This window comes from Brachyhypopomus gauderio, chromosome 7 (genome assembly GCF_052324685.1).
Source record: "Brachyhypopomus gauderio isolate BG-103 chromosome 7, BGAUD_0.2, whole genome shotgun sequence".
Lineage (NCBI taxonomy): Eukaryota > Metazoa > Chordata > Actinopteri > Gymnotiformes > Hypopomidae > Brachyhypopomus > Brachyhypopomus gauderio.
In genome coordinates, this window is record NC_135217.1 from 31,033,754 (window position 1) to 31,060,903 (window position 27,150).

At 40.5% G+C, this 27,150-nt stretch overlaps 1 protein-coding gene and 17 non-coding genes across 18 annotated transcripts; 1 reads left to right on the forward strand and 17 right to left on the reverse strand.

Annotated features, from left to right (window-relative positions):
- Positions 1 to 2,569: 2,569 nt before the first annotated feature.
- ino80c (INO80 complex subunit C) lies at positions 2,570 to 4,794 on the forward strand. Its single transcript, XM_077013176.1, has 5 exons — positions 2,570 to 2,890; positions 3,041 to 3,139; positions 3,297 to 3,408; positions 3,525 to 3,592; positions 3,751 to 4,794. The coding sequence occupies exons 1-5, from the start codon at positions 2,687 to 2,689 to the stop codon at positions 3,880 to 3,882; spliced, it is 615 nt and encodes a 204-aa protein (XP_076869291.1). The 5' UTR covers positions 2,570 to 2,686; the 3' UTR covers positions 3,883 to 4,794.
- Positions 4,795 to 5,393: 599 nt separating this feature from the next.
- On the reverse strand, positions 5,394 to 5,466 carry trnat-ugu (transfer RNA threonine (anticodon UGU)). The gene has a single exon. It is a non-coding gene; the product is annotated as a tRNA-Thr (tRNA).
- Positions 5,467 to 7,666: 2,200 nt separating this feature from the next.
- Positions 7,667 to 7,739, reverse strand: trnat-ugu (transfer RNA threonine (anticodon UGU)). The gene has a single exon. It is a non-coding gene; the product is annotated as a tRNA-Thr (tRNA).
- A 1,143-nt stretch (positions 7,740 to 8,882) lies between these two features.
- On the reverse strand, positions 8,883 to 8,955 carry trnat-ugu (transfer RNA threonine (anticodon UGU)). The gene has a single exon. It is a non-coding gene; the product is annotated as a tRNA-Thr (tRNA).
- Positions 8,956 to 10,097: 1,142 nt separating this feature from the next.
- On the reverse strand, positions 10,098 to 10,170 carry trnat-ugu (transfer RNA threonine (anticodon UGU)). The gene has a single exon. It is a non-coding gene; the product is annotated as a tRNA-Thr (tRNA).
- Positions 10,171 to 11,316: 1,146 nt separating this feature from the next.
- On the reverse strand, positions 11,317 to 11,389 carry trnat-ugu (transfer RNA threonine (anticodon UGU)). Its single transcript has one exon. It is a non-coding gene; the product is annotated as a tRNA-Thr (tRNA).
- A 1,144-nt stretch (positions 11,390 to 12,533) lies between these two features.
- trnat-ugu (transfer RNA threonine (anticodon UGU)) lies at positions 12,534 to 12,606 on the reverse strand. Its single transcript has one exon. It is a non-coding gene; the product is annotated as a tRNA-Thr (tRNA).
- A 1,146-nt stretch (positions 12,607 to 13,752) lies between these two features.
- Positions 13,753 to 13,825, reverse strand: trnat-ugu (transfer RNA threonine (anticodon UGU)). Its single transcript has one exon. It is a non-coding gene; the product is annotated as a tRNA-Thr (tRNA).
- A 1,146-nt stretch (positions 13,826 to 14,971) lies between these two features.
- On the reverse strand, positions 14,972 to 15,044 carry trnat-ugu (transfer RNA threonine (anticodon UGU)). Its single transcript has one exon. It is a non-coding gene; the product is annotated as a tRNA-Thr (tRNA).
- A 1,146-nt stretch (positions 15,045 to 16,190) lies between these two features.
- Positions 16,191 to 16,263, reverse strand: trnat-ugu (transfer RNA threonine (anticodon UGU)). The gene has a single exon. It is a non-coding gene; the product is annotated as a tRNA-Thr (tRNA).
- Positions 16,264 to 17,409: 1,146 nt separating this feature from the next.
- On the reverse strand, positions 17,410 to 17,482 carry trnat-ugu (transfer RNA threonine (anticodon UGU)). Its single transcript has one exon. It is a non-coding gene; the product is annotated as a tRNA-Thr (tRNA).
- Positions 17,483 to 18,628: 1,146 nt separating this feature from the next.
- trnat-ugu (transfer RNA threonine (anticodon UGU)) lies at positions 18,629 to 18,701 on the reverse strand. The gene has a single exon. It is a non-coding gene; the product is annotated as a tRNA-Thr (tRNA).
- A 1,146-nt stretch (positions 18,702 to 19,847) lies between these two features.
- Positions 19,848 to 19,920, reverse strand: trnat-ugu (transfer RNA threonine (anticodon UGU)). The gene has a single exon. It is a non-coding gene; the product is annotated as a tRNA-Thr (tRNA).
- Positions 19,921 to 21,066: 1,146 nt separating this feature from the next.
- trnat-ugu (transfer RNA threonine (anticodon UGU)) lies at positions 21,067 to 21,139 on the reverse strand. Its single transcript has one exon. It is a non-coding gene; the product is annotated as a tRNA-Thr (tRNA).
- Positions 21,140 to 22,285: 1,146 nt separating this feature from the next.
- trnat-ugu (transfer RNA threonine (anticodon UGU)) lies at positions 22,286 to 22,358 on the reverse strand. The gene has a single exon. It is a non-coding gene; the product is annotated as a tRNA-Thr (tRNA).
- A 1,146-nt stretch (positions 22,359 to 23,504) lies between these two features.
- Positions 23,505 to 23,577, reverse strand: trnat-ugu (transfer RNA threonine (anticodon UGU)). Its single transcript has one exon. It is a non-coding gene; the product is annotated as a tRNA-Thr (tRNA).
- Positions 23,578 to 24,723: 1,146 nt separating this feature from the next.
- trnat-ugu (transfer RNA threonine (anticodon UGU)) lies at positions 24,724 to 24,796 on the reverse strand. The gene has a single exon. It is a non-coding gene; the product is annotated as a tRNA-Thr (tRNA).
- A 1,146-nt stretch (positions 24,797 to 25,942) lies between these two features.
- On the reverse strand, positions 25,943 to 26,015 carry trnat-ugu (transfer RNA threonine (anticodon UGU)). Its single transcript has one exon. It is a non-coding gene; the product is annotated as a tRNA-Thr (tRNA).
- Between the last annotated feature and the right edge of the window lie 1,135 nt (positions 26,016 to 27,150).

Consider the following 27,150-nt stretch of genomic DNA (forward strand, 5'->3'; position numbering starts at 1 on the left):
TCATACATGGCATGTGTAATGTTTGTGGAAAAGGTGTATGTTTAGGAGCAGTGACCCCCCAGGGAAGGAATCATTTCTCATATGTACTGCAGTCTAGGTTTGGCTCATAAAAAATTCATGCTTGTTTGCAACTGAACCTGCAGCACGCCACCTCTAGCTACAGTTTATTTATGTACTGCATTCATAGCTGTAACAGCCACCGTTGTCACGATAAAATATAAATAAGATATGTCAAGTGTTCTCATCTCCTCTCTCTGCAACTGTGTAGTTATTAACACACACATTCACCCACAGCAGAGCCAAACGCTTTTGCTGTGGGCCAACTCAGGCAAAGCTAAGAAGATACAGTCAGATATGAATGGCTATAAATTCAAAACTGCAAAATAAATATGTGTTTTGTGTGTGTGTGTGTGTGTGTGTGCATGCACACACACCCATCAACACTACTTTTAGTATTACTCCATGCAATACAATTTATTCATTGTCATGGAACGTCTATACAGCATTGTCTGTAATTATATACTTAAAATCTAATACTATATTATATAATATAAACATTCCTATGAGGTAATTTGCATAGTGTTCCTCTTAGTTTGAACACAGTTATAAGGATCATCTCTGAGTGTCTGAGGAACTGTGTCTAACAGTGTTACATGCCAAACAAATCACTTTAAAAATAGTGACTGCTAATGTCAGAGTCTGGCTCTTATTTACCACAAGTAAGTGTGTTTTTTTGTGTGTGTTTACACTCAACATATAAGGATTTGATGTCAGCACAACTGGCTGAAGTGGGAATGTGTAAATTCTGCAATTCTCATAACACACTAATAACTGTGTAATAAGCACACGAGGCTCCCATTTTTGAATCCCTTTTCTGCCTGCAGGCAATTGTTATGCATGAGGTCTATGGCGATATTGATTCATCTAAGTGTTCCTCTTCTTTGTGTTCCGTGTGAATGTCTGGGGAGACACTGGAGGCAAGGCAGCTGCCTTAGACTCAGCACTGTGGTGAAGACACTTCCTTTTTCAAATAGTGGCATAAATAACGGTCTGCAAAACAAACACAACGGAAAATGAAAAAAGGGGTGTTGAAGATTTTCTCTCAGTTTGCATTAAAATAAAACTGCCATTTCCTTTATTGCATGTGTTACTTCCTCTGCTCACAGGAATCCCTGCCTCAAAATACAGAATATATGTAGATTTCTCAACCCATATACAGTAAAAATATGTCTAATTTTCAACCAATAGGCAGTATATATGTGACATTGTGTAAGCAACAAAATGCAACAAAATAGCTGTCTTTAATCAGAGCATCATGAAGCAGGTAAAAATGCAAAAAAAAAAACCCACTCTGACTAGCTTCAGAACAAAGTATAACCAAAGAATTTGAGGCATGGTGGTGTTAGGCTGGAAGAACAATTAACTAGTTAACTCGGTGCTCTGCTGAAAGAAAGAGGGGTTTCAGCAGAGAGGAGCAGATTGGAGAAAGGTATGTGTTAATGATAATCACTATTCTGGTAAGGGTGAACGAGGACATGATTGGAGGGACTGGGAGGGTGATCGGGGCCTGGGATTGGTGCTCTTACGGGTGTGGGCTCTGCCCTCTGACTGGTTGAATGCCAGCAATATATCTATAGTTGCCAAGCTGTTCAGTGCTTTCAGCCACACAGTGCAGGTGTGTAATGGAACCATATAACGTCATACTGTAATTCTGTCGTTTTTAAAGACTTCTGTCTTTCTGTATTGGTTCTCTCTCTCTCTCTTTCTCCCTCTCCTTTATATGCTTCTTTATAAGTAGAGAGGGGAAGAGGAAAAAGGATGAAGGAAGGAAGACAGGGGGACAAAGATATATTATTCATCCTGTGCATGGTTGGAACTGTAAATCTTCTACATGATATTACTGTAGTATGAATAATGAATACTACTGTAGTATGAATAATGGATTTTTCTGTGTTTTGTGTGTGTGTGTGTGTGTGTGTGTGTGTAAATTTCTGTTGTGAAATCTGTGGTGAATATTTTAACTCATAAGAGAGTAGAATTAATTGCCTCAGATGCTTATCTACACCTGCATGACTGAAAGTTAATTAGTCGTTTTGTTCCAGGGTAGCACATGATATTGGAATGTAAACTGCATTATTGTTCCTTATCCCATAAAGACAGAACTTGTGATAAAACATAAATCATATTCATTTTCTTAGAAGTATTGGCCAAATTCAAATTAAAGCTTGGCCTTATTAGGGAAGGCAGAGTGCAGTAACCATGTTTTTGGGCAAACAGGCAGAGTTTTTTTCTGCTCACACTACTCATATTATGTGTTAGATTTGGTGTGTTTAAAAGTTTAAATGAAACCTACACCACTGCTTATGGAAAAATATAAATATATCAATATCTTTTTTCTAATGTCTATATTTAGTGTATAATGTATAGATTAATGTGTAGATTAATTGTGAGAGGTATAGTTAAATGTCCTCATAGTACTCGTGATTTATTCGAATTATTGTTCTGAAAATGGAACTAAAACTATAACGGAACCTATTTTGGCAATGGAAATAAGACGGACGCTAATCTCGAGCACACATTGCCTTTCGTTACTTCCGGGTTGAAGGCAAGGTAATTTGTTGTTATGTAGTTAGTGAGGGCAGAAAAAAAACACACGTACGGTCCTTCTATCACTTACATCGATTAAATGGCCGCACCGTTCACAACATCTCCTGCAGGAGAGTTAAGTTCGCCGGCGCTCGGAAACGTTAAACTCCTACCGGTTGCATTGGCCGCTCAGGCGAGAGGCAAGAAAAGACCCGCGAGTCCAGCCGCGCACTCCGCGCCGCAACCGAATCACAGCAGCAAAAGAAAAAAGTTGCATTCCGCGTTAGGGCCTAGCCAAAGCCAGGTAAACTCCAGAGCCCTTTCTAATGTTCTCCAATGTTCTCTAATGTTAGTTTCTTAGCACTCAGGTGCAGCGTTCTAGACATATTTTTGTTAGTTGTTATATTATTTATTCGCTCCCCCACACCACTAATGTTGATTTGTGTGCCTCCAGGTTGTGCCGTTTGAGTCTGTGGATGTAAGGGTGGTTACTGTAGCAGATGTCGCAGAACCTGTGGGCAAGCCTCTGCCTTTTAAAGACCCCAGCTTTGTGGTAAGAATTTAAACAGAACCTGGAGTTGTGCGACCGAACCTAAAACGCACACCCAGTCCTCTACGCCTGACCCAATATACTAGGCTCGTAACTGCCTGCTAATTAACCGTGTACACGATAGCGTTTCATTAGATTGCCACCTCACTTGTCTATGTAGCATTCCGGTATCGGAGGGGCGGCGGCGGGGAAGAAGAACCGGACATGGAAGAACCTGAAACAGATTCAGGCAGCAGAGAGAGCACTGCCATGGAAAATAAGCCATCCCAACTGTAAGCCTGAGTCCAAACTCGCCAAACCAAGTTAAATTGCATTTGTTTTTGTTTGTTTGCTTTGTAAAATCACCTTCCGGTGTATGTCTGGATTCTGTTCTGTTCTCTTCTGATAGATTATAATATTGATGCGCCACCTTCCCTCAAGCCTCCTAAGAAATACTCTGATATTTCAGGCTTACCGGTGAGTATGTGATTGAAAGACCATTCCTGAGCTGTAAGGTTAAGAAGGCACATCACGATGTGCTCTGTAAGCAGCTGTGGCACAGGTAAAATGTTCATGTCTATAACGTTCCTTAGTTGTGCTGTTAACGATTTTGGGCTTCTTTTGTCTTTCTCCAGGCGAACTACACAGACCCACAGACCAAACTGCGCTTCACCTCATCTGAAGAGTTCTCTTACATCCGCCTACTGCCCACAGATGTGGTGGCTGGATACCTGGCCCTGCGAAAGGCCTCCTGCGTAGTGCCATGAGAACGCACCCTGCACGCCCGCACTCAGCACAACACTCTGGACACCCTCGGAGCCCCAGGAGATGTCTCATCAATAGTATACCCTGAGTAGAGGTGCACAGCATGGACAGAAATGACACATATTCCAAGTGTACATGGAATGCTGATCTGGAATGGACGAGAATTTGTGATTTGGTGGAGGGCTTATTTGTATATTGCAGCCCCCTGCCATATCGATATTGCAAAGGCCAACATTGCAATAACAATTAATATTGCTACTTTGTGCAGTGCTGCATGGTTTTTCAAGGGGAGACAGTTATTTATGTCTAATGTTATTTATAGTTTCTGTATGGTTTGTTATGCAAATATCAATACATTGCATTTTAAAGACTTTATCTGAAATATTGGTCTGATCATTATCATAAATTTTATTTGCTTATGATTTTTTATCTGTTAGGATAATATTGACCCTTAAAAGAGGTACTGGTATGCCTACTTGATTATATATTTGAGTTTTGGTTGTGTTTTGCTGCCCCCTGCTGTTGACTCATTCTATACATTCTCTTTGAACTAAATTAGTTAATATATGAAGAGACAAGAGACCAGGTTTTCATTTGTAGAAAGGCATATGATGAGCATTAGTGAGATATAATTTCACCAAATCTTTAATGCCTATTAGTAATTTCCAATGATCTGTGTGCTGGTCCAGAGAGGAACACATAGGTGGTGAGAAATATCTGCTCTGTGAATGGTGTGAATCTTCTAACATTTTGTACAAGGCAAAGTCTTTACCCTTTCTACTGCTTAGAAAAGAATCACCATTTGTAAAATGGGCATGATGAAGTATCCAAAAATATTAATAATATATGTATTCCCAAATGAGTTGGTATTATCAGATAGATCTTGGCTAATAAAGAATGTCTGGTTAAATCTACCCACAACATTCATCAGAGTTTTCAATTGTGTGCTATATTTGAATATTGGATTAATGTTGTAGAATGAAGATCGAGCTCTTTCTTTGGTAGTCCTTGTTTTTTCTTGTTTTTGTTTTTACCTCAAAAGCATTTAGCAGGCCCCATCGAGGATTGAACTAACAAGCCCTGCTTTACAAGACCAGTGCTCTATCCACTGAGCTATGGAGCCTTACCTGTAAGTGTTGTAGTCATGAGTCACGAAGAGTTCACATGAATAGAGCCACACCTAGACATAAATAGACAGGTATTTAACTAGGCTAAACACTATGATATTGTGTTATGCAGGGTATTGGCTAAAAGTAGCAAAACGAGAAATATCAGTAGAAGGTGAAAGATAATCAGTAGATGAAGTTAAGAAGGTCACAGATTACTTGGGCAGATGCATCATGATATTGTTTAACCGATGACACAGATCATGCACTGAGAGCGCGGACAACTGCACTTTGCTGATAATTCACTTACTATTGCAAGCAAGCTTTTCATACTTTATACTATGCCGGTGCCTTTGTAGCCTGACCTTTCATTGGCTGTCCTCTTTTCTGACCTCAAAAGTTTTGAAAGGCCCCAGCGAGAATTGAACTCGCGACCCCTGGTTTACAAGACCAGTGCTCTAACCACTGAGCTATGGAGCCTTACCTGAAAGTGTCATAGTTATGTGTCATCATGAAGGGCTCACCCATTCACATAAACACAACCACACCTGCACAGTCTGGAAGGTATTCAACTATGCTAATGCAGCAGTGATATATTCTATCAACTAAAGGCCGACCGATTTATAAAAGCTTTTGCCTCTAACTGTATTGCTGTATATCCTTTGAAATTGTTACAATGTCATTTTGTGTCACAGTATACTTGCATAAAGCTGAAACGACTCTAAACTCCGTTGACTTTGGCACTGGAAGGTGATGGAATAAGAAACGCAGACTATTACACCTCACAAAGTAAGAATGTGCTGAATTAGCACTTGGGGAGAAGCCTGTTCAAGTCAAGTCAAGTGGGCTTTATTGTAATTTCAACCTTATACAGTGTGTTACATTACACAGTGAAACGAAACAACGTTCCTCCAGGACCAGGGTGCTACATTATACAGTAAGGCTACACAGGACTATAAACATAAGATAGTAGGGCTACACAGGACCATATACATAAAATGTTCGGACCACACAGAACTATACATTTAAAGGGTGCGGGTGCAAACATGTTCGACAACAGAAGACAATTACAATAAATACTAGGTAGGAGAGAGTGCGGATTTGACTGGTGTCAGCTGCAGTGTAGGTAATGCCAGGGAAATAAGTGCAGCTAACCGTACAGATAGTGTTCAATTTAAACAAGACTCAGGTTAAATGAAATGGTACAAATGTTCCAGCAGCATGTTTTAGACAGAGATAATGGTTGTGTGTGTGTGCTTGTTCGGTTCAGTTCAGACTCTGCTAAGAAATCTAATAGCTTGGGGAAGCTGTTCCATAGTCTGGTTGTCAGAGGTCGAATGCTACAGTACACTTTCCCAGACTGCAAGAGGGTGAAGAGTGTGTATGAAAGGTGTGTGTGATTGTCCACTATGCTAGTTGATTTTTGGATGCAATGAGAAGTGTAAATGTCAGTGATGAAGAGGGGAGAGAGTCACTAACAATCTTCTGAGCTGTCCTCACTATCGGCTGCAGGGACTTGCGATCCAACATATTGCAATTTCCAGCTTAGACAGTGATGCAGCTACTCAGGATGCTCTTAACCGATCCTCTTTTTGACTTCCTGTTGAGAATAAATCTTATTGTTTAGAAAACCAATGGGTTTATCTTTACTTTGGTTGAGCTATGCAAATGCAATAGTAGCCTACCAGGAAGAATTGTCAGAGGACAATTTCATATCCTCTGAAATTGTTACAGTGTCATTTTGTGTCACAGTATACTTGTATACAGCTAAAACGACTCGAAATTTGCTTGACTTTGGCACTGGAAGGTGGTAGAATAAGTAACACCGACTACTACACCTCACAAGTGCTCTACATGGCATTGTGGACTGGTCTACTGTGCTAGCTTTTGGATCAACTTCAAGGTGAGCTTGAACAAGTCAAAAAATGTTCAGCTGTTTCAAACACACCTAGACAGTTTGAGAAATGGTGAGATGTCAACTAAAGACAGACAAGACTCATGGGTATTGGATCCAAATCACATCAAATTTGGATCTACCGATGATGTTCTTCCAACTCCCCAAAACAAAGTCAGTGGTTATGTGGAGATATGGGCAGTAAAATCTGGTTGCTCTCACAAAAACCTTGTATGGTCAGTGGGAAGGTGGAGTGAGTTGGTTCAGACATTTCAGTTTGTTCCAATACAACTTATAAATGACCAAAATAGTGGGTGTGAAAGTTGCGCTGGACGTTTTAGACCAAAGAACCAAAATTTGGTCCTACCAAAACAGGAGGTCTAAGTCTATGGTTGAATTTCTTTGCTGTGTGAAAACACGTGTTTGGATAGGTCAAACCTTTGGACCAATTACAGGCAGTTGTGGGAAGGCTATGACTATGATATTGTATTATGCAGGGTATTGGCTAAGAGTAGCAAAACAAGAGTTATCAGAAGAAGGTGAAAGAGATAATCTGTGGTTGAAGTCAAGAAGAAGACAGATTATTTGGGCAGATGCATCATGATATTGTTGAACCGGTGACACCGATCATGCATTGAGAGTGCGGACAACTGCGCCCAATGAACGGCATTTTGCTTATAATTCACTTACTATTGTAAGCAAGTTTTCATACTTTATACTATGCCGGTTTGTTTGTAGCCTGACCTTTCTTTGGATGTCCTCTTTTCTGACCTCAAAAGTTCCTAAAGGACCCAGCGAGAATTGAAGTCGCGACCCCTGGTTTACAAGACCAGTGCTCTAACCACTGAGCTATGGAGCCTTACCTGTAAGCATTATAGTTATGTGTCATCATGAAGGGCTCACCCATTCACATACACACAACCACATCTGCACCGTCTGGTAGGTATTTAACTATGCTAATGCAGCAGTGATATATTCTATCACCCAAAAGTCACACCATTTATAAAAACACTGAATAATTTACCTCTAAATGTATATATCCTCTGAAATTGTTACAGTGTCATTTTGTGTCACAGTATACTTGTATACAGCTAAAACGACTCGAAATTTGCTTGACTTTGGCACTGGAAGGTGGTAGAATAAGTAACACCGACTACTACACCTCACAAGTGCTCTACATGGCATTGTGGACTGGTCTACTGTGCTAGCTTTTGGATCAACTTCAAGGTGAGCTTGAACAAGTCAAAAAATGTTCAGCTGTTTCAAACACACCTAGACAGTTTGAGAAATGGTGAGATGTCAACTAAAGACAGACAAGACTCATAGGTATTGGATCCAAATCACATCAAATTTGGGTCTACCGATGATGTTCTTCCAACTCCCCAAAACAAAGTCAGTGGTTATGTGGAGATATGGGCAGTAAAATCTGGTCGCTCTCACAAAAACCTTGTATGGTCAGTGGGAAGGTGGAGTGAGTTGGTTCAGACATTTCAGTTTGTTCCAATACAACTTATAAATGACCAAAATAGTGGGTGTGAAAGTTGCGCTGGACGTTTTAGACCAAAGAACCCAAATTTGGTCCTACCAAAACAGGAGGTCTAAGTCTATGGTTGAATTTCTTTGCTGTGTGAAAACACGTGTTTGGATAGGTCAAACCTTTGGACCAATTACAGGCAGTTGTGGGAAGGCTATGACTATGATGTTGTATTATGCAGGGTATTGGCTAAGAGTAGCAAAACAAGAGTTATCAGAAGGTGAAAGAGATAATCTGTGGTTGAAGTCAAGAAGAAGACAGATTATTTGGGCAGATGCATCATGATATTGTTGAACCGGTGACACCGATCATGCATTGAGAGCGCGGACAACTGCGCCCAATGAACAGCATTTTGCTTATAATTCACTTACTATTGTAAGCAAGCTTTTCATACTTTATACTATGCCAGTTTGTTTGTAGCCTGACCTTTCTTTGGATGTCCTCTTTTCTGACCTCAAAAGTTCCTAAAGGCCCCAGCGAGAATTGAACTCGCAACCCCTGGTTTACAAGACCAGTGCTCTAACCACTGAGCTATGGAGCCTTACCTGTAAGCGTTATAGTTATGTGTCATCATGAAGGGCTCACCCATTCACATACAACCACATCTGCACCGTCTGGTAGGTATTTAACTATGCTAATGCAGCAGTGATATATTCTATCACCCAAAAGTCACACCATTTATAAAAACACTGAATAATTTACCTCTAAATGTATATATCCTCTGAAATTGTTACAGTGTCATTTTGTGTCACAGTATACTTGTATACATCTAAAACGACTCGAAATTTGCTTGACTTTGGCACTGGAAGGTGGTAGAATAAGTAACACCGACTACTACACCTCACAAGTGCTCTACATGGCATTGTGGACTGGTCTACTGTGCTAGCTTTGGGATCAACTTCAAGGTGAGCTTGAACAAGTAAAAAAATGTTCAGCTGTTTCAAACACACCTAGACAGTTTGAGAAATGGTGAGATGTCAACTAAAGACAGACAAGACTCATGGGTATTGGATCCAAATCACATCAAATTTGGGTCTACCGATGATGTTCTTCCAACTCCCCAAAACAAAGTCAGTGGTTATGTGGAGATATGGGCAGTAAAATCTGGTTGCTCTCACAAAAACCTTGTATGGTCAGTGGGAAGGTGGAGTGAGTTGGTTCAGACATTTCAGTTTGTTCCAATACAACTTATAAATGACCAAAATAGTGGGTGTGAAAGTTGCGCTGGACGTTTTAGACCAAAGAACCAAAATTTGGTCCTACCAAAACAGGAGGTCTAAGTCTATGGTTGAATTTCTTTGCTGTGTGAAAACACGTGTTTGGATAGGTCAAACCTTTGGACCAATTACAGGCAGTTGTGGGAAGGCTATGACTATGATATTGTATTATGCAGGGTATTGGCTAAGAGTAGCAAAACGAGAGTTATCAGAAGAAGGTGAAAGAGATAATCTGTGGTTGAAGTCAAGAAGAAGACAGATTATTTGGGCAGATGCATCATGATATTGTTGAACCGGTGACACCGATCATGCATTGAGAGTGCGGACAACTGCGCCCAATGAACGGCATTTTGCTTATAATTCACTTACTATTGTAAGCAAGCTTTTCATACTTTATACTATGCCGGTTTGTTTGTAGCCTGACCTTTCTTTGGATGTCCTCTTTTCTGACCTCAAAAGTTCCTAAAGGACCCAGCGAGAATTGAAGTCGCGACCCCTGGTTTACAAGACCAGTGCTCTAACCACTGAGCTATGGAGCCTTACCTGTAAGCATTATAGTTATGTGTCATCATGAAGGGCTCACCCATTCACATACACACAACCACATCTGCACCGTCTGGTAGGTATTTAACTATGCTAATGCAGCAGTGATATATTATATCACCCAAAAGTCACACCATTTATAAAAACATTGAATAATTTACCTCTAAATGTATATATCCTCTGAAATTGTTACAGTGTCATTTTGTGTCACAGTATACTTGTATACAGCTAAAACGACTCGAAATTTGCTTGACTTTGGCACTGGAAGGTGGTAGAATAAGTAACACCGACTACTACACCTCACAAGTGCTCTACATGGCATTGTGGACTGGTCTACTGTGCTAGCTTTTGGATCAACTTCAAGGTGAGCTTGAACAAGTAAAAAAATGTTCAGCTGTTTCAAACACACCTAGACAGTTTGAGAAATGGTGAGATGTCAACTAAAGACAGACAAGACTCATGGGTATTGGATCCAAATCACATCAAATTTGGGTCTACCGATGATGTTCTTCCAACTCCCCAAAACAAAGTCAGTGGTTATGTGGAGATATGGGCAGTAAAATCTGGTCGCTCTCACAAAAACCTTGTATGGTCAGTGGGAAGGTGGAGTGAGTTGGTTCAGACATTTCAGTTTGTTCCAATACAACTTATAAATGACCAAAATAGTGGGTGTGAAAGTTGCGCTGGACGTTTTAGACCAAAGAACCAAAATTTGGTCCTACCAAAACAGGAGGTCTAAGTCTCTGGTTGAATTTCTTTGCTGTGTGAAAACACGTGTTTGGAGAGGTCACACCTTTGTACCAATTACAGGCAGTTGTGGGAAGGCTATTACTATGATATTGTATTATGCAGGGTATTGGCTAAGAGTAGCAAAACGAGAGTTATCAGAAGAAGGTGAAAGAGATAATCTGTGGTTGAAGTCAAGAAGAAGACAGATTATTTGGGCAGATGCATCATGATATTGTTGAACCGGTGACACCGATCATGCATTGAGAGCGCGGACAACTGCGCCCAATGAACGGCATTTTGCTTATAATTCACTTACTATTGTAAGCAAGCTTTTCATACTTTATACTATGCCGGTTTGTTTGTAGCCTGACCTTTCTTTGGATGTCCTCTTTTCTGACCTCAAAAGTTCCTAAAGGCCCCAGCGAGAATTGAACTCGCGACCCCTGGTTTACAAGACCAGTGCTCTAACCACTGAGCTATGGAGCCTTACCTGTAAGCATTATAGTTATGTGTCATCATGAAGGGCTCACCCATTCACATACACACAACCACATCTGCACCGTCTGGTAGGTATTTAACTATGCTAATGCAGCAGTGATATATTCTATCACCCAAAAGTCACGCCATTTATAAAAACACTGAATAATTTACCTCTAAATGTATATATCCTCTGAAATTGTTAGTGTCATTTTGTGTCACAGTATACTTGTATACAGCTAAAACGACTCGAAATTTGCTTGACTTTGGCACTGGAAGGTGGTAGAATAAGTAACACCGACTACTACACCTCACAAGTGCTCTACATGGCATTGTGGACTGGTCTACTGTGCTAGCTTTTGGATCAACTTCAAGGTGAGCTTGAACAAGTAAAAAAATGTTCAGCTGTTTCAAACACACCTAGACAGTTTGAGAAATGGTGAGATGTCAACTAAAGACAGACAAGACTCATGGGTATTGGATCCAAATCACATCAAATTTGGGTCTACCGATGATGTTCTTCCAACTCCCCAAAACAAAGTCAGTGGTTATGTGGAGATATGGGCAGTAAAATCTGGTCGCTCTCACAAAAACCTTGTATGGTCAGTGGGAAGGTGGAGTGAGTTGGTTCAGACATTTCAGTTTGTTCCAATACAACTTATAAATGACCAAAATAGTGGGTGTGAAAGTTGCGCTGGACGTTTTAGACCAAAGAACCAAAATTTGGTCCTACCAAAACAGGAGGTCTAAGTCTATGGTTGAATTTCTTTGCTGTGTGAAAACACGTGTTTGGATAGGTCAAACCTTTGGACCAATTACAGGCAGTTGTGGGAAGGCTATGACTATGATATTGTATTATGCAGGGTATTGGCTAAGAGTAGCAAAACGAGAGTTATCAGAAGAAGGTGAAAGAGATAATCTGTGGTTGAAGTCAAGAAGAAGACAGATTATTTGGGCAGATGCATCATGATATTGTTGAACCGGTGACACCGATCATGCATTGAGAGCGCGGACAACTGCGCCCAATGAACGGCATTTTGCTTATAATTCACTTACTATTGTAAGCAAGCTTTTCATACTTTATACTATGCCGGTTTGTTTGTAGCCTGACCTTTCTTTGGATGTCCTCTTTTCTGACCTCAAAAGTTCCTAAAGGCCCCAGCGAGAATTGAACTCGCGACCCCTGGTTTACAAGACCAGTGCTCTAACCACTGAGCTATGGAGCCTTACCTGTAAGCGTTATAGTTATGTGTCATCATGAAGGGCTCACCCATTCACATACACACAACCACATCTGCACCGTCTGGTAGGTATTTAACTATGCTAATGCAGCAGTGATATATTCTATCACCCAAAAGTCACACCATTTATAAAAACACTGAATAATTTACCTCTAAATGTATATATCCTCTGAAATTGTTACAGTGTCATTTTGTGTCACAGTATACTTGTATACAGCTAAAACGACTCGAAATTTGCTTGACTTTGGCACTGGAAGGTGGTACAATAAGTAACACCGACTACTACACCTCACAAGTGCTCTACATGGCATTGTGGACTGGTCTACTGTGCTAGCTTTTGGATCAACTTCAAGGTGAGCTTGAACAAGTCAAAAAATGTTCAGCTGTTTCAAACACACCTAGACAGTTTGAGAAATGGTGAGATGTCAACTAAAGACAGACAAGACTCATGGGTATTGGATCCAAATCACATCAAATTTGGGTCTACCGATGATGTTCTTCCAACTCCCCAAAACAAAGTCAGTGGTTATGTGGAGATATGGGCAGTAAAATCTGGTCGCTCTCACAAAAACCTTGTATGGTCAGTGGGAAAATGGAGTGAGTTGGTTCAGACATTTCAGTTTGTTCCAATACAACTTATAAATGACCAAAATAGTGGGTGTGAAAGTTGCGCTGGACGTTTTAGACCAAAGAACCAAAATTTGGTCCTACCAAAACAGGAGGTCTAAGTCTCTGGTTGAATTTCTTTGCTGTGTGAAAACACGTGTTTGGAGAGGTCAAACCTTTGGACCAATTACAGGCAGTTGTGGGAAGGCTATTACTATGATATTGTATTATGCAGGGTATTGGCTAAGAGTAGCAAAACGAGAGTTATCAGAAGAAGGTGAAAGAGATAATCTGTGGTTGAAGTCAAGAAGAAGACAGATTATTTGGGCAGATGCATCATGATATTGTTGAACCGGTGACACCGATCATGCATTGAGAGCGCGGACAACTGCGCCCAATGAATGGCATTTTGCTTATAATTCACTTACTATTGTAAGCAAGCTTTTCATACTTTATACTATGCCGGTTTGTTTGTAGCCTGACCTTTCTTTGGATGTCCTCTTTTCTGACCTCAAAAGTTCCTAAAGGCCCCAGCGAGAATTGAACTCGCGACCCCTGGTTTACAAGACCAGTGCTCTAACCACTGAGCTATGGAGCCTTACCTGTAAGCGTTATAGTTATGTGTCATCATGAAGGGCTCACCCATTCACATACACACAACCACATCTGCACCGTCTGGTAGGTATTTAACTATGCTAATGCAGCAGTGATATATTCTATCACCCAAAAGTCACACCATTTATAAAAACACTGAATAATTTACCTCTAAATGTATATATCCTCTGAAATTGTTACAGTGTCATTTTGTGTCACAGTATACTTGTATACAGCTAAAACGACTCGAAATTTGCTTGACTTTGGCACTGGAAGGTGGTAGAATAAGTAACACCGACTACTACACCTCACAAGTGCTCTACATGGCATTGTGGACTGGTCTACTGTGCTAGCTTTTGGATCAACTTCAAGGTGAGCTTGAACAAGTCAAAAAATGTTCAGCTGTTTCAAACACACCTAGACAGTTTGAGAAATGGTGAGATGTCAACTAAAGACAGACAAGACTCATGGGTATTGGATCCAAATCACATCAAATTTGGGTCTACCGATGATGTTCTTCCAACTCCCCAAAACAAAGTCAGTGGTTATGTGGAGATATGGGCAGTAAAATCTGGTCGCTCTCACAAAAACCTTGTATGGTCAGTGGGAAAATGGAGTGAGTTGGTTCAGACATTTCAGTTTGTTCCAATACAACTTATAAATGACCAAAATAGTGGGTGTGAAAGTTGCGCTGGACGTTTTAGACCAAAGAACCAAAATTTGGTCCTACCAAAACAGGAGGTCTAAGTCTCTGGTTGAATTTCTTTGCTGTGTGAAAACACGTGTTTGGAGAGGTCAAACCTTTGGACCAATTACAGGCAGTTGTGGGAAGGCTATTACTATGATATTGTATTATGCAGGGTATTGGCTAAGAGTAGCAAAACGAGAGTTATCAGAAGAAGGTGAAAGAGATAATCTGTGGTTGAAGTCAAGAAGAAGACAGATTATTTGGGCAGATGCATCATGATATTGTTGAACCGGTGACACCGATCATGCATTGAGAGCGCGGACAACTGCGCCCAATGAACGGCATTTTGCTTATAATTCACTTACTATTGTAAGCAAGCTTTTCATACTTTATACTATGCCGGTTTGTTTGTAGCCTGACCTTTCTTTGGATGTCCTCTTTTCTGACCTCAAAAGTTCCTAAAGGCCCCAGCGAGAATTGAACTCGCGACCCCTGGTTTACAAGACCAGTGCTCTAACCACTGAGCTATGGAGCCTTACCTGTAAGCGTTATAGTTATGTGTCATCATGAAGGGCTCACCCATTCACATACACACAACCACATCTGCACCGTCTGGTAGGTATTTAACTATGCTAATGCAGCAGTGATATATTCTATCACCCAAAAGTCACACCATTTATAAAAACACTGAATAATTTACCTCTAAATGTATATATCCTCTGAAATTGTTACAGTGTCATTTTGTGTCACAGTATACTTGTATACAGCTAAAACGACTCGAAATTTGCTTGACTTTGGCACTGGAAGGTGGTAGAATAAGTAACACCGACTACTACACCTCACAAGTGCTCTACATGGCATTGTGGACTGGTCTACTGTGCTAGCTTTTGGATCAACTTCAAGGTGAGCTTGAACAAGTCAAAAAATGTTCAGCTGTTTCAAACACACCTAGACAGTTTGAGAAATGGTGAGATGTCAACTAAAGACAGACAAGACTCATGGGTATTGGATCCAAATCACATCAAATTTGGGTCTACCGATGATGTTCTTCCAACTCCCCAAAACAAAGTCAGTGGTTATGTGGAGATATGGGCAGTAAAATCTGGTCGCTCTCACAAAAACCTTGTATGGTCAGTGGGAAGGTGGAGTGAGTTGGTTCAGACATTTCAGTTTGTTCCAATACAACTTATAAATGACCAAAATAGTGGGTGTGAAAGTTGCGCTGGACGTTTTAGACCAAAGAACCAAAATTTGGTCCTACCAAAACAGGAGGTCTAAGTCTATGGTTGAATTTCTTTGCTGTGTGAAAACACGTGTTTGGATAGGTCAAACCTTTGGACCAATTACAGGCAGTTGTGGGAAGGCTATGACTATGATATTGTATTATGCAGGGTATTGGCTAAGAGTAGCAAAACGAGAGTTATCAGAAGAAGGTGAAAGAGATAATCTTTGGTTGAAGTCAAGAAGAAGACAGATTATTTGGGCAGATGCATCATGATATTGTTGAACAGGTGACACCGATCATGCATGGAGAGTGCGGACAACTGCGCCCAATGAACGGCATTTTGCTTATAATTCACTTACTATTGTAAGCAAGCTTTTCATACTTTATACTATGCCGGTTTGTTTGTAGACTGACCTTTCTTTGGATGTCCTCTTTTCTGACCTCAAAAGTTCCTAAAGGCCCCAGCGAGAATTGAACTCGCGACCCCTGGTTTACAAGACCAGTGCTCTAACCACTGAGCTATGGAGCCTTACCTGTAAGCGTTATAGTTATGTGTCATCATGAAGGGCTCACCCATTCACATACACACAACCACATCTGCACCGTCTGGTAGGTATTTAACTATGCTAATGCAGCAGTGATATATTCTATCACCCAAAAGTCACACCATTTATAAAAACACTGAATAATTTACCTCTAAATGTATATATCCTCTGAAATTGTTACAGTGTCATTTTGTGTCACAGTATACTTGTATACAGCTAAAACGACTCGAAATTTGCTTGACTTTGGCACTGGAAGGTGGTAGAATAAGTAACACCGACTACTACACCTCACAAGTGCTCTACATGGCATTGTGGACTGGTCTACTGTGCTAGCTTTTGGATCAACTTCAAGGTGAGCTTGAACAAGTAAAAAAATGTTCAGCTGTTTCAAACACACCTAGACAGTTTGAGAAATGGTGAGATGTCAACTAAAGACAGACAAGACTCATGGGTATTGGATCCAAATCACATCAAATTTGGGTCTACCGATGATGTTCTTCCAACTCCCCAAAACAAAGTCAGTGGTTATGTGGAGATATGGGCAGTAAATTCTGGTCGCTCTCACAAAAACCTTGTATGGTCAGTGGGAAGGTGGAGTGAGTTGGTTCAGACATTTCAGTTTGTTCCAATACAACTTATAAATGACCAAAATAGTGGGTGTGAAAGTTGCGCTGGACGTTTTAGACCAAAGAACCAAAATTTGGTCCTACCAAAACAGGAGGTCTAAGTCTCTGGTTGAATTTCTTTGCTGTGTGAAAACACGTGTTTGGAGAGGTCAAACCTTTGGACCAATTACAGGCAGTTGTGGGAAGGCTATTACTATGATATTGTATTATGCAGGGTATTGGCTAAGAGTAGCAAAGCGAGAGTTATCAGAAGAAGGTGAAAGAGATAATCTGTGGTTGAAGTCAAGAAGAAGACAGATTATTTGGGCAGATGCATCATGATATTGTTGAACCGGTGACACCGATCATGCATTGAGAGCGCGGACAACTGCGCCCAATGAACGGCATTTTGCTTATAATTCACTTACTATTGTAAGCAAGCTTTTCATACTTTATACTATGCCGGTTTGTTTGTAGACTGACCTTTCTTTGGATGTCCTCTTTTCTGACCTCAAAAGTTCCTAAAGGCCCCAGCGAGAATTGAACTCGCGACCCCTGGTTTACAAGACCAGTGCTCTAACCACTGAGCTATGGAGCCTTACCTATAAGCATTATAGTTATGTGTCATCATGAAGGGCTCACCCATTCACATACACACAACCACATCTGCACCGTCTGGTAGGTATTTAACTATGCTAATGCAGCAGTGATATATTCTATCACCCAAAAGTCACACCATTTATAAAAACACTGAATAATTTACCTCTAAATGTATATATCCTCTGAAATTGTTACAGTGTCATTCTGTGTCACAGTATACTTGTATACAGCTAAAACGACTCGAAATTTGCTTGACTTTGGCACTGGAAGGTGGTAGAATAAGTAACACCGACTACTACACCTCACAAGTGCTCTACATGGCATTGTGGACTGGTCTACTGTGCTAGCTTTTGGATCAACTTCAAGGTGAGCTTGAACAAGTCAAAAAATGTTCAGCTGTTTCAAACACACCTAGACAGTTTGAGAAATGGTGAGATGTCAACTAAAGACAGACAAGACTCATGGGTATTGGATCCAAATCACATCAAATTTGGATCTACCGATGATGTTCTTCCAACTCCCCAAAACAAAGTCAGTGGTTATGTGGAGATATGGGCAGTAAAATCTGGTCGCTCTCACAAAAACCTTGTATGGTCAGTGGGAAGGTGGAGTGAGTTGGTTCAGACATTTCAGTTTGTTCCAATACAACTTATAAATGACCAAAATAGTGGGTGTGAAAGTTGCGCTGGACGTTTTAGACCAAAGAACCAAAATTTGGTCCTACCAAAACAGGAGGTCTAAGTCTATGGTTGAATTTCTTTGCTGTGTGAAAACACGTGTTTGGATAGGTCAAACCTTTGGACCAATTACAGGCAGTTGTGGGAAGGCTATGACTATGATATTGTATTATGCAGGGTATTGGCTAAGAGTAGCAAAACGAGAGTTATCAGAAGAAGGTGAAAGAGATAATCTTTGGTTGAAGTCAAGAAGAAGACAGATTATTTGGGCAGATGCATCATGATATTGTTGAACAGGTGACACCGATCATGCATGGAGAGTGCGGACAACTGCGCCCAATGAACGGCATTTTGCTTATAATTCACTTACTATTGTAAGCAAGCTTTTCATACTTTATACTATGCCGGTTTGTTTGTAGACTGACCTTTCTTTGGATGTCCTCTTTTCTGACCTCAAAAGTTCCTAAAGGCCCCAGCGAGAATTGAACTCGCGACCCCTGGTTTACAAGACCAGTGCTCTAACCACTGAGCTATGGAGCCTTACCTATAAGCATTATAGTTATGTGTCATCATGAAGGGCTCACCCATTCACATACACACAACCACATCTGCACCGTCTGGTAGGTATTTAACTATGCTAATGCAGCAGTGATATATTATATCACCCAAAAGTCACACCATTTATAAAAACACTGAATAATTTACCTCTAAATGTATATATCCTCTGAAATTGTTACAGTGTCATTTTGTGTCACAGTATACTTGTATACAGCTAAAACGACTCGAAATTTGCTTGACTTTGGCACTGGAAGGTGGTAGAATAAGTAACACCGACTACTACACCTCACAAGTGCTCTACATGGCATTGTGGACTGGTCTACTGTGCTAGCTTTTGGATCAACTTCAAGGTGAGCTTGAACAAGTCAAAAAATGTTCAGCTGTTTCAAACACACCTAGACAGTTTGAGAAATGGTGAGATGTCAACTAAAGACAGACAAGACTCATGGGTATTGGATCCAAATCACATCAAATTTGGATCTACCGATGATGTTCTTCCAACTCCCCAAAACAAAGTCAGTGGTTATGTGGAGATATGGGCAGTAAAATCTGGTCGCTCTCACAAAAACCTTGTATGGTCAGTGGGAAGGTGGAGTGAGTTGGTTCAGACATTTCAGTTTGTTCCAATACAACTTATAAATGACCAAAATAGTGGGTGTGAAAGTTGCGCTGGACGTTTTAGACCAAAGAACCAAAATTTGGTCCTACCAAAACAGGAGGTCTAAGTCTATGGTTGAATTTCTTTGCTGTGTGAAAACACGTGTTTGGATAGGTCAAACCTTTGGACCAATTACAGGCAGTTGTGGGAAGTCTATGACTATGATATTGTATTATGCAGGGTATTGGCTAAGAGTAGCAAAACGAGAGTTATCAGAAGAAGGTGAAAGAGATAATCTTTGGTTGAAGTCAAGAAGAAGACAGATTATTTGGGCAGATGCATCATGATATTGTTGAACAGGTGACACCGATCATGCATGGAGAGTGCGGACAACTGCGCCCAATGAACGGCATTTTGCTTATAATTCACTTACTATTGTAAGCAAGCTTTTCATACTTTATACTATGCCGGTTTGTTTGTAGACTGACCTTTCTTTGGATGTCCTCTTTTCTGACCTCAAAAGTTCCTAAAGGCCCCAGCGAGAATTGAACTCGCGACCCCTGGTTTACAAGACCAGTGCTCTAACCACTGAGCTATGGAGCCTTACCTGTAAGCATTATAGTTATGTGTCATCATGAAGGGCTCACCCATTCACATACACACAACCACATCTGCACCGTCTGGTAGGTATTTAACTATGCTAATGCAGCAGTGATATATTCTATCACCCAAAAGTCACACCATTTATAAAAACACTGAATAATTTACCTCTAAATGTATATATCCTCTGAAATTGTTACAGTGTCATTTTGTGTCACAGTATACTTGTATACAGCTAAAACGACTCGAAATTTGCTTGACTTTGGCACTGGAAGGTGGTAGAATAAGTAACACCGACTACTACACCTCACAAGTGCTCTACATGGCATTGTGGACTGGTCTACTGTGCTAGCTTTTGGATCAACTTCAAGGTGAGCTTGAACAAGTCAAAAAATGTTCAGCTGTTTCAAACACACCTAGACAGTTTGAGAAATGGTGAGATGTCAACTAAAGACAGACAAGACTCATGGGTATTGGATCCAAATCACATCAAATTTGGGTCTACCGATGATGTTCTTCCAACTCCCCAAAACAAAGTCAGTGGTTATGTGGAGATATGGGCAGTAAAATCTGGTCGCTCTCACAAAAACCTTGTATGGTCAGTGGGAAGGTGGAGTGAGTTGGTTCAGACATTTCAGTTTGTTCCAATACAACTTATAAATGACCAAAATAGTGGGTGTGAAAGTTGCGCTGGACGTTTTAGACCAAAGAACCAAAATTTGGTCCTACCAAAACAGGAGGTCTAAGTCTCTGGTTGAATTTCTTTGCTGTGTGAAAACACGTGTTTGGAGAGGTCAAACCTTTGGACCAATTACAGGCAGTTGTGGGAAGGCTATTACTATGATATTGTATTATGCAGGGTATTGGCTAAGAGTAGCAAAACGAGAGTTATCAGAAGAAGGTGAAAGAGATAATCTGTGGTTGAAGTCAAGAAGAAGACAGATTATTTGGGCAGATGCATCATGATATTGTTGAACCGGTGACACCGATCATGCATTGAGAGCGCGGACAACTGCGCCCAATGAACGGCATTTTGCTTATAATTCACTTACTATTGTAAGCAAGCTTTTCATACTTTATACTATGCCGGTTTGTTTGTAGCCTGACCTTTCTTTGGATGTCCTCTTTTCTGACCTCAAAAGTTCCTAAAGGCCCCAGCGAGAATTGAACTCGCGACCCCTGGTTTACAAGACCAGTGCTCTAACCACTGAGCTATGGAGCCTTACCTGTAAGCGTTATAGTTATGTGTCATCATGAAGGGCTCACCCATTCACATACACACAACCACATCTGCACTGTCTGGTAGGTATTTAACTATGCTAATGCAGCAGTGATATATTCTATCACCCAAAAGTCACACCATTTAAAAAAACACTGAATAATTTACCTCTAAATGTATATATCCTCTGAAATTGTTACAGTGTCATTTTGTGTCACAGTATACTTGTATACAGCTAAAACGACTCGAAATTTGCTTGACTTTGGCACTGGAAGGTGGTAGAATAAGTAACACCGACTACTACACCTCACAAGTGCTCTACATGGCATTGTGGACTGGTCTACTGTGCTAGCTTTTGGATCAACTTCAAGGTGAGCTTGAACAAGTCAAAAAATGTTCAGCTGTTTCAAACACACCTAGACAGTTTGAGAAATGGTGAGATGTCAACTAAAGACAGACAAGACTCATGGGTATTGGATCCAAATCACATCAAATTTGGATCTACCGATGATGTTCTTCCAACTCCCCAAAACAAAGTCAGTGGTTATGTGGAGATATGGGCAGTAAAATCTGGTCGCTCTCACAAAAACCTTGTATGGTCAGTGGGAAGGTGGAGTGAGTTGGTTCAGACATTTCAGTTTGTTCCAATACAACTTATAAATGACCAAAATAGTGGGTGTGAAAGTTGCGCTGGACGTTTTAGACCAAAGAACCAAAATTTGGTCCTACCAAAACAGGAGGTCTAAGTCTATGGTTGAATTTCTTTGCTGTGTGAAAACACGTGTTTGGATAGGTCAAACCTTTGGACCAATTACAGGCAGTTGTGGGAAGTCTATGACTATGATATTGTATTATGCAGGGTATTGGCTAAGAGTAGCAAAACGAGAGTTATCAGAAAAAGGTGAAAGAGATAATCTTTGGTTGAAGTCAAGAAGAATACAGATTATTTGGGCAGATGCATCATGATATTGTTGAACAGGTGACACCGATCATGCATGGAAAGTGCGGACAACTGCGCCCAATGAACGGCATTTTGCTTATAATTCACTTACTATTGTAAGCAAGCTTTTCATACTTTATACTATGCCGGTTTGTTTGTAGACTGACCTTTCTTTGGATGTCCTCTTTTCTGACCTCAAAAGTTCCTAAAGGCCCCAGCGAGAATTGAACTCGCGACCCCTGGTTTACAAGACCAGTGCTCTAACCACTGAGCTATGGAGCCTTACCTGTAAGTGTTATAGTTATGTGTCATCATGAAGGGCTCACCCATTCACATACACACAACCACATCTGCACCGTCTGGTAGGTATTTAACTATGCTAATGCAGCAGTGATATATTCTATCACCCAAAAGTCACACCATTTATAAAAACACTGAATAATTTACCTCTAAATGTATATATCCTCTGAAATTGTTACAGTGTCATTTTGTGTCACAGTATACTTGTATACAGCTAAAACTACTCGAAATTTGCTTGACTTTGGCACTGGAAGGTGGTAGAATAAGTAACACCGACTACTACACCTCACAAGTGCTCTACATGGCATTGTGGACTGGTCTACTGTGCTAGCTTTTGGATCAACTTCAAGGTGAGCTTGAACAAGTCAAAAAATGTTCAGCTGTTTCAAACACACCTAGACAGTTTGAGAAATGGTGAGATGTCAACTAAAGACAGACAAGACTCATGGGTATTGGATCCAAATCACATCAAATTTGGGTCTACCGATGATGTTCTTCCAACTCCCCAAAACAAAGTCAGTGGTTATGTGGAGATATGGACAGTAAAATCTGGTCGCTCTCACAAAAACCTTGTATGGTCAGTGGGAAGGTGGAGTGAGTTGGTTCAGACATTTCAGTTTGTTCCAATACAACTTATAAATGACCAAAATAGTGGGTGTGAAAGTTGCGCTGGACGTTTTAGACCAAAGAACCAAAATTTGGTCCTACCAAAACAGGAGGTCTAAGTCTCTGGTTGAATTTCTTTGCTGTGTGAAAACACGTGTTTGGAGAGGTCACACCTTTGTACCAATTACAGGCAGTTGTGGGAAGGCTATTACTATGATATTGTATTATGCAGGGTATTGGCTAAGAGTAGCAAAACGAGAGTTATCAGAAGAAGGTGAAAGAGATAATCTGTGGTTGAAGTCAAGAAGAAGACAGATTATTTGGGCAGATGCATCATGATATTGTTGAACCGGTGACACCGATCATGCATTGAGAGCGCGGACAACTGCGCCCAATGAACGGCATTTTGCTTATAATTCACTTACTATTGTAAGCAAGCTTTTCATACTTTATACTATGCCGGTTTGTTTGTAGACTGACCTTTCTTTGGATGTCCTCTTTTCTGACCTCAAAAGTTCCTAAAGGCCCCAGCGAGAATTGAACTCGCGACCCCTGGTTTACAAGACCAGTGCTCTAACCACTGAGCTATGGAGCCTTACCTATAAGCATTATAGTTATGTGTCATCATGAAGGGCTCACCCATTCACATACACACAACCACATCTGCACCGTCTGGTAGGTATTTAACTATGCTAATGCAGCAGTGATATATTATATCACCCAAAAGTCACACCATTTATAAAAACACTGAATAATTTACCTCTAAATGTATATATCCTCTGAAATTGTTACAGTGTCATTTTGTGTCACAGTATACTTGTATACAGCTAAAACGACTCGAAATTTGCTTGACTTTGGCACTGGAAGGTGGTAGAATAAGTAACACCGACTACTACACCTCACAAGTGCTCTACATGGCATTGTGGACTGGTCTACTGTGCTAGCTTTTGGATCAACTTCAAGGTGAGCTTGAACAAGTCAAAAAATGTTCAGCTGTTTCAAACACACCTAGACAGTTTGAGAAATGGTGAGATGTCAACTAAAGACAGACAAGACTCATGGGTATTGGATCCAAATCACATCAAATTTGGATCTACCGATGATGTTCTTCCAACTCCCCAAAACAAAGTCAGTGGTTATGTGGAGATATGGGCAGTAAAATCTGGTCGCTCTCACAAAAACCTTGTATGGTCAGTGGGAAGGTGGAGTGAGTTGGTTCAGACATTTCAGTTTGTTCCAATACAACTTATAAATGACCAAAATAGTGGGTGTGAAAGTTGCGCTGGACGTTTTAGACCAAAGAACCAAAATTTGGTCCTACCAAAACAGGAGGTCTAAGTCTATGGTTGAATTTCTTTGCTGTGTGAAAACACGTGTTTGGATAGGTCAAACCTTTGGACCAATTACAGGCAGTTGTGGGAAGTCTATGACTATGATATTGTATTATGCAGGGTATTGGCTAAGAGTAGCAAAACGAGAGTTATCAGAAGAAGGTGAAAGAGATAATCTTTGGTTGAAGTCAAGAAGAAGACAGATTATTTGGGCAGATGCATCATGATATTGTTGAACAGGTGACACCGATCATGCATGGAGAGTGCGGACAACTGCGCCCAATGAACGGCATTTTGCTTATAATTCACTTACTATTGTAAGCAAGCTTTTCATACTTTATACTATGCCGGTTTGTTTGTAGACTGACCTTTCTTTGGATGTCCTCTTTTCTGACCTCAAAAGTTCCTAAAGGCCCCAGCGAGAATTGAACTCGCGACCCCTGGTTTACAAGACCAGTGCTCTAACCACTGAGCTATGGAGCCTTACCTGTAAGCATTATAGTTATGTGTCATCATGAAGGGCTCACCCATTCACATACACACAACCACATCTGCACCGTCTGGTAGGTATTTAACTATGCTAATGCAGCAGTGATATATTCTATCACCCAAAAGTCACACCATTTAAAAAAACACTGAATAATTTACCTCTAAATGTATATATCCTCTGAAATTGTTACAGTGTCATTTTGTGTCACAGTATACTTGTATACAGCTAAAACGACTCGAAATTTGCTTGACTTTGGCACTGGAAGGTGGTAGAATAAGTAACACCGACTACTACACCTCACAAGTGCTCTACATGGCATTGTGGACTGGTCTACTGTGCTAGCTTTTGGATCAACTTCAAGGTGAGCTTGAACAAGTCAAAAAATGTTCAGCTGTTTCAAACACACCTAGACAGTTTGAGAAATGGTGAGATGTCAACTAAAGACAGACAAGACTCATGGGTATTGGATCCAAATCACATCAAATTTGGATCTACCGATGATGTTCTTCCAACTCCCCAAAACAAAGTCAGTGGTTATGTGGAGATATGGGCAGTAAAATCTGGTCGCTCTCACAAAAACCTTGTATGGTCAGTGGGAAGGTGGAGTGAGTTGGTTCAGACATTTCAGTTTGTTCCAATACAACTTATAAATGACCAAAATAGTGGGTGTGAAAGTTGCGCTGGACGTTTTAGACCAAAGAACCAAAATTTGGTCCTACCAAAACAGGAGGTCTAAGTCTATGGTTGAATTTCTTTGCTGTGTGAAAACACGTGTTTGGATAGGTCAAACCTTTGGACCAATTACAGGCAGTTGTGGGAAGTCTATGACTATGATATTGTATTATGCAGGGTATTGGCTAAGAGTAGCAAAACGAGAGTTATCAGAAAAAGGTGAAAGAGATAATCTTTGGTTGAAGTCAAGAAGAATACAGATTATTTGGGCAGATGCATCATGATATTGTTGAACAGGTGACACCGATCATGCATGGAAAGTGCGGACAACTGCGCCCAATGAACGGCATTTTGCTTATAATTCACTTACTATTGTAAGCAAGCTTTTCATACTTTATACTATGCCGGTTTGTTTGTAGACTGACCTTTCTTTGGATGTCCTCTTTTCTGACCTCAAAAGTTCCTAAAGGCCCCAGCGAGAATTGAACTCGCGACCCCTGGTTTACAAGACCAGTGCTCTAACCACTGAGCTATGGAGCCTTACCTGTAAGCATTATAGTTATGTGTCATCATGAAGGGCTCACCCATTCACATACACACAACCACATCTGCACCGTCTGGTAGGTATTTAACTATGCTAATGCAGCAGTGATATATTCTATCACCCAAAAGTCACACCATTTAAAAAAACACTGAATAATTTACCTCTAAATGTATATATCCTCTGAAATTGTTACAGTGTCATTTTGTGTCACAGTATACTTGTATACAGCTAAAACGACTCGAAATTTGCTTGACTTTGGCACTGGAAGGTGGTAGAATAAGTAACACCGACTACTACACCTCACAAGTGCTCTACATGGCATTGTGGACTGGTCTACTGTGCTAGCTTTTGGATCAACTTCAAGGTGAGCTTGAACAAGTCAAAAAATGTTCAGCTGTTTCAAACACACCTAGACAGTTTGAGAAATGGTGAGATGTCAACTAAAGACAGAAAAGACTCATGGGTATTGGATCCAAATCACATCAAATTTGGATCTACCGATGATGTTCTTCCAACTCCCCAAAACAAAGTCAGTGGTTATGTGGAGATATGGGCAGTAAAATCTGGTCGCTCTCACAAAAACCTTGTATGGTCAGTGGGAAGGTGGAGTGAGTTGGTTCAGACATTTCAGTTTGTTCCAATACAACTTATAAATGACCAAAATAGTGGGTGTGAAAGTTGCGCTGGACGTTTTAGACCAAAGAACCAAAATTTGGTCCTACCAAAACAGGAGGTCTAAGTCTATGGTTGAATTTCTTTGCTGTGTGAAAACACGTGTTTGGATAGGTCAAACCTTTGGACCAATTACAGGCAGTTGTGGGAAGTCTATGACTATGATATTGTATTATGCAGGGTATTGGCTAAGAGTAGCAAAACGAGAGTTATCAGAAAAAGGTGAAAGAGATAATCTTTGGTTGAAGTCAAGAAGAATACAGATTATTTGGGCAGATGCATCATGATATTGTTGAACAGGTGACACCGATCATGCATGGAAAGTGCGGACAACTGCGCCCAATGAACGGCATTTTGCTTATAATTCACTTACTATTGTAAGCAAGCTTTTCATACTTTATACTATGCCGGTTTGTTTGTAGACTGACCTTTCTTTGGATGTCCTCTTTTCTGACCTCA

Bases quoted from the DNA above. Each gene is read 5' to 3' on its own strand.
- ino80c (XM_077013176.1), top strand. From the start codon at position 2,687: ATGGCCGCACCGTTCACAACATCTCCTGCAGGAGAGTTAAGTTCGCCG. The intron at 3,140-3,296 runs GTAAGAATTTAA...TTGTCTATGTAG, and splicing joins TTAAAGACCCCAGCTTTGTG to CATTCCGGTATCGGAGGGGC. The intron at 3,409-3,524 runs GTAAGCCTGAGT...CTCTTCTGATAG, and splicing joins GAAAATAAGCCATCCCAACT to ATTATAATATTGATGCGCCA.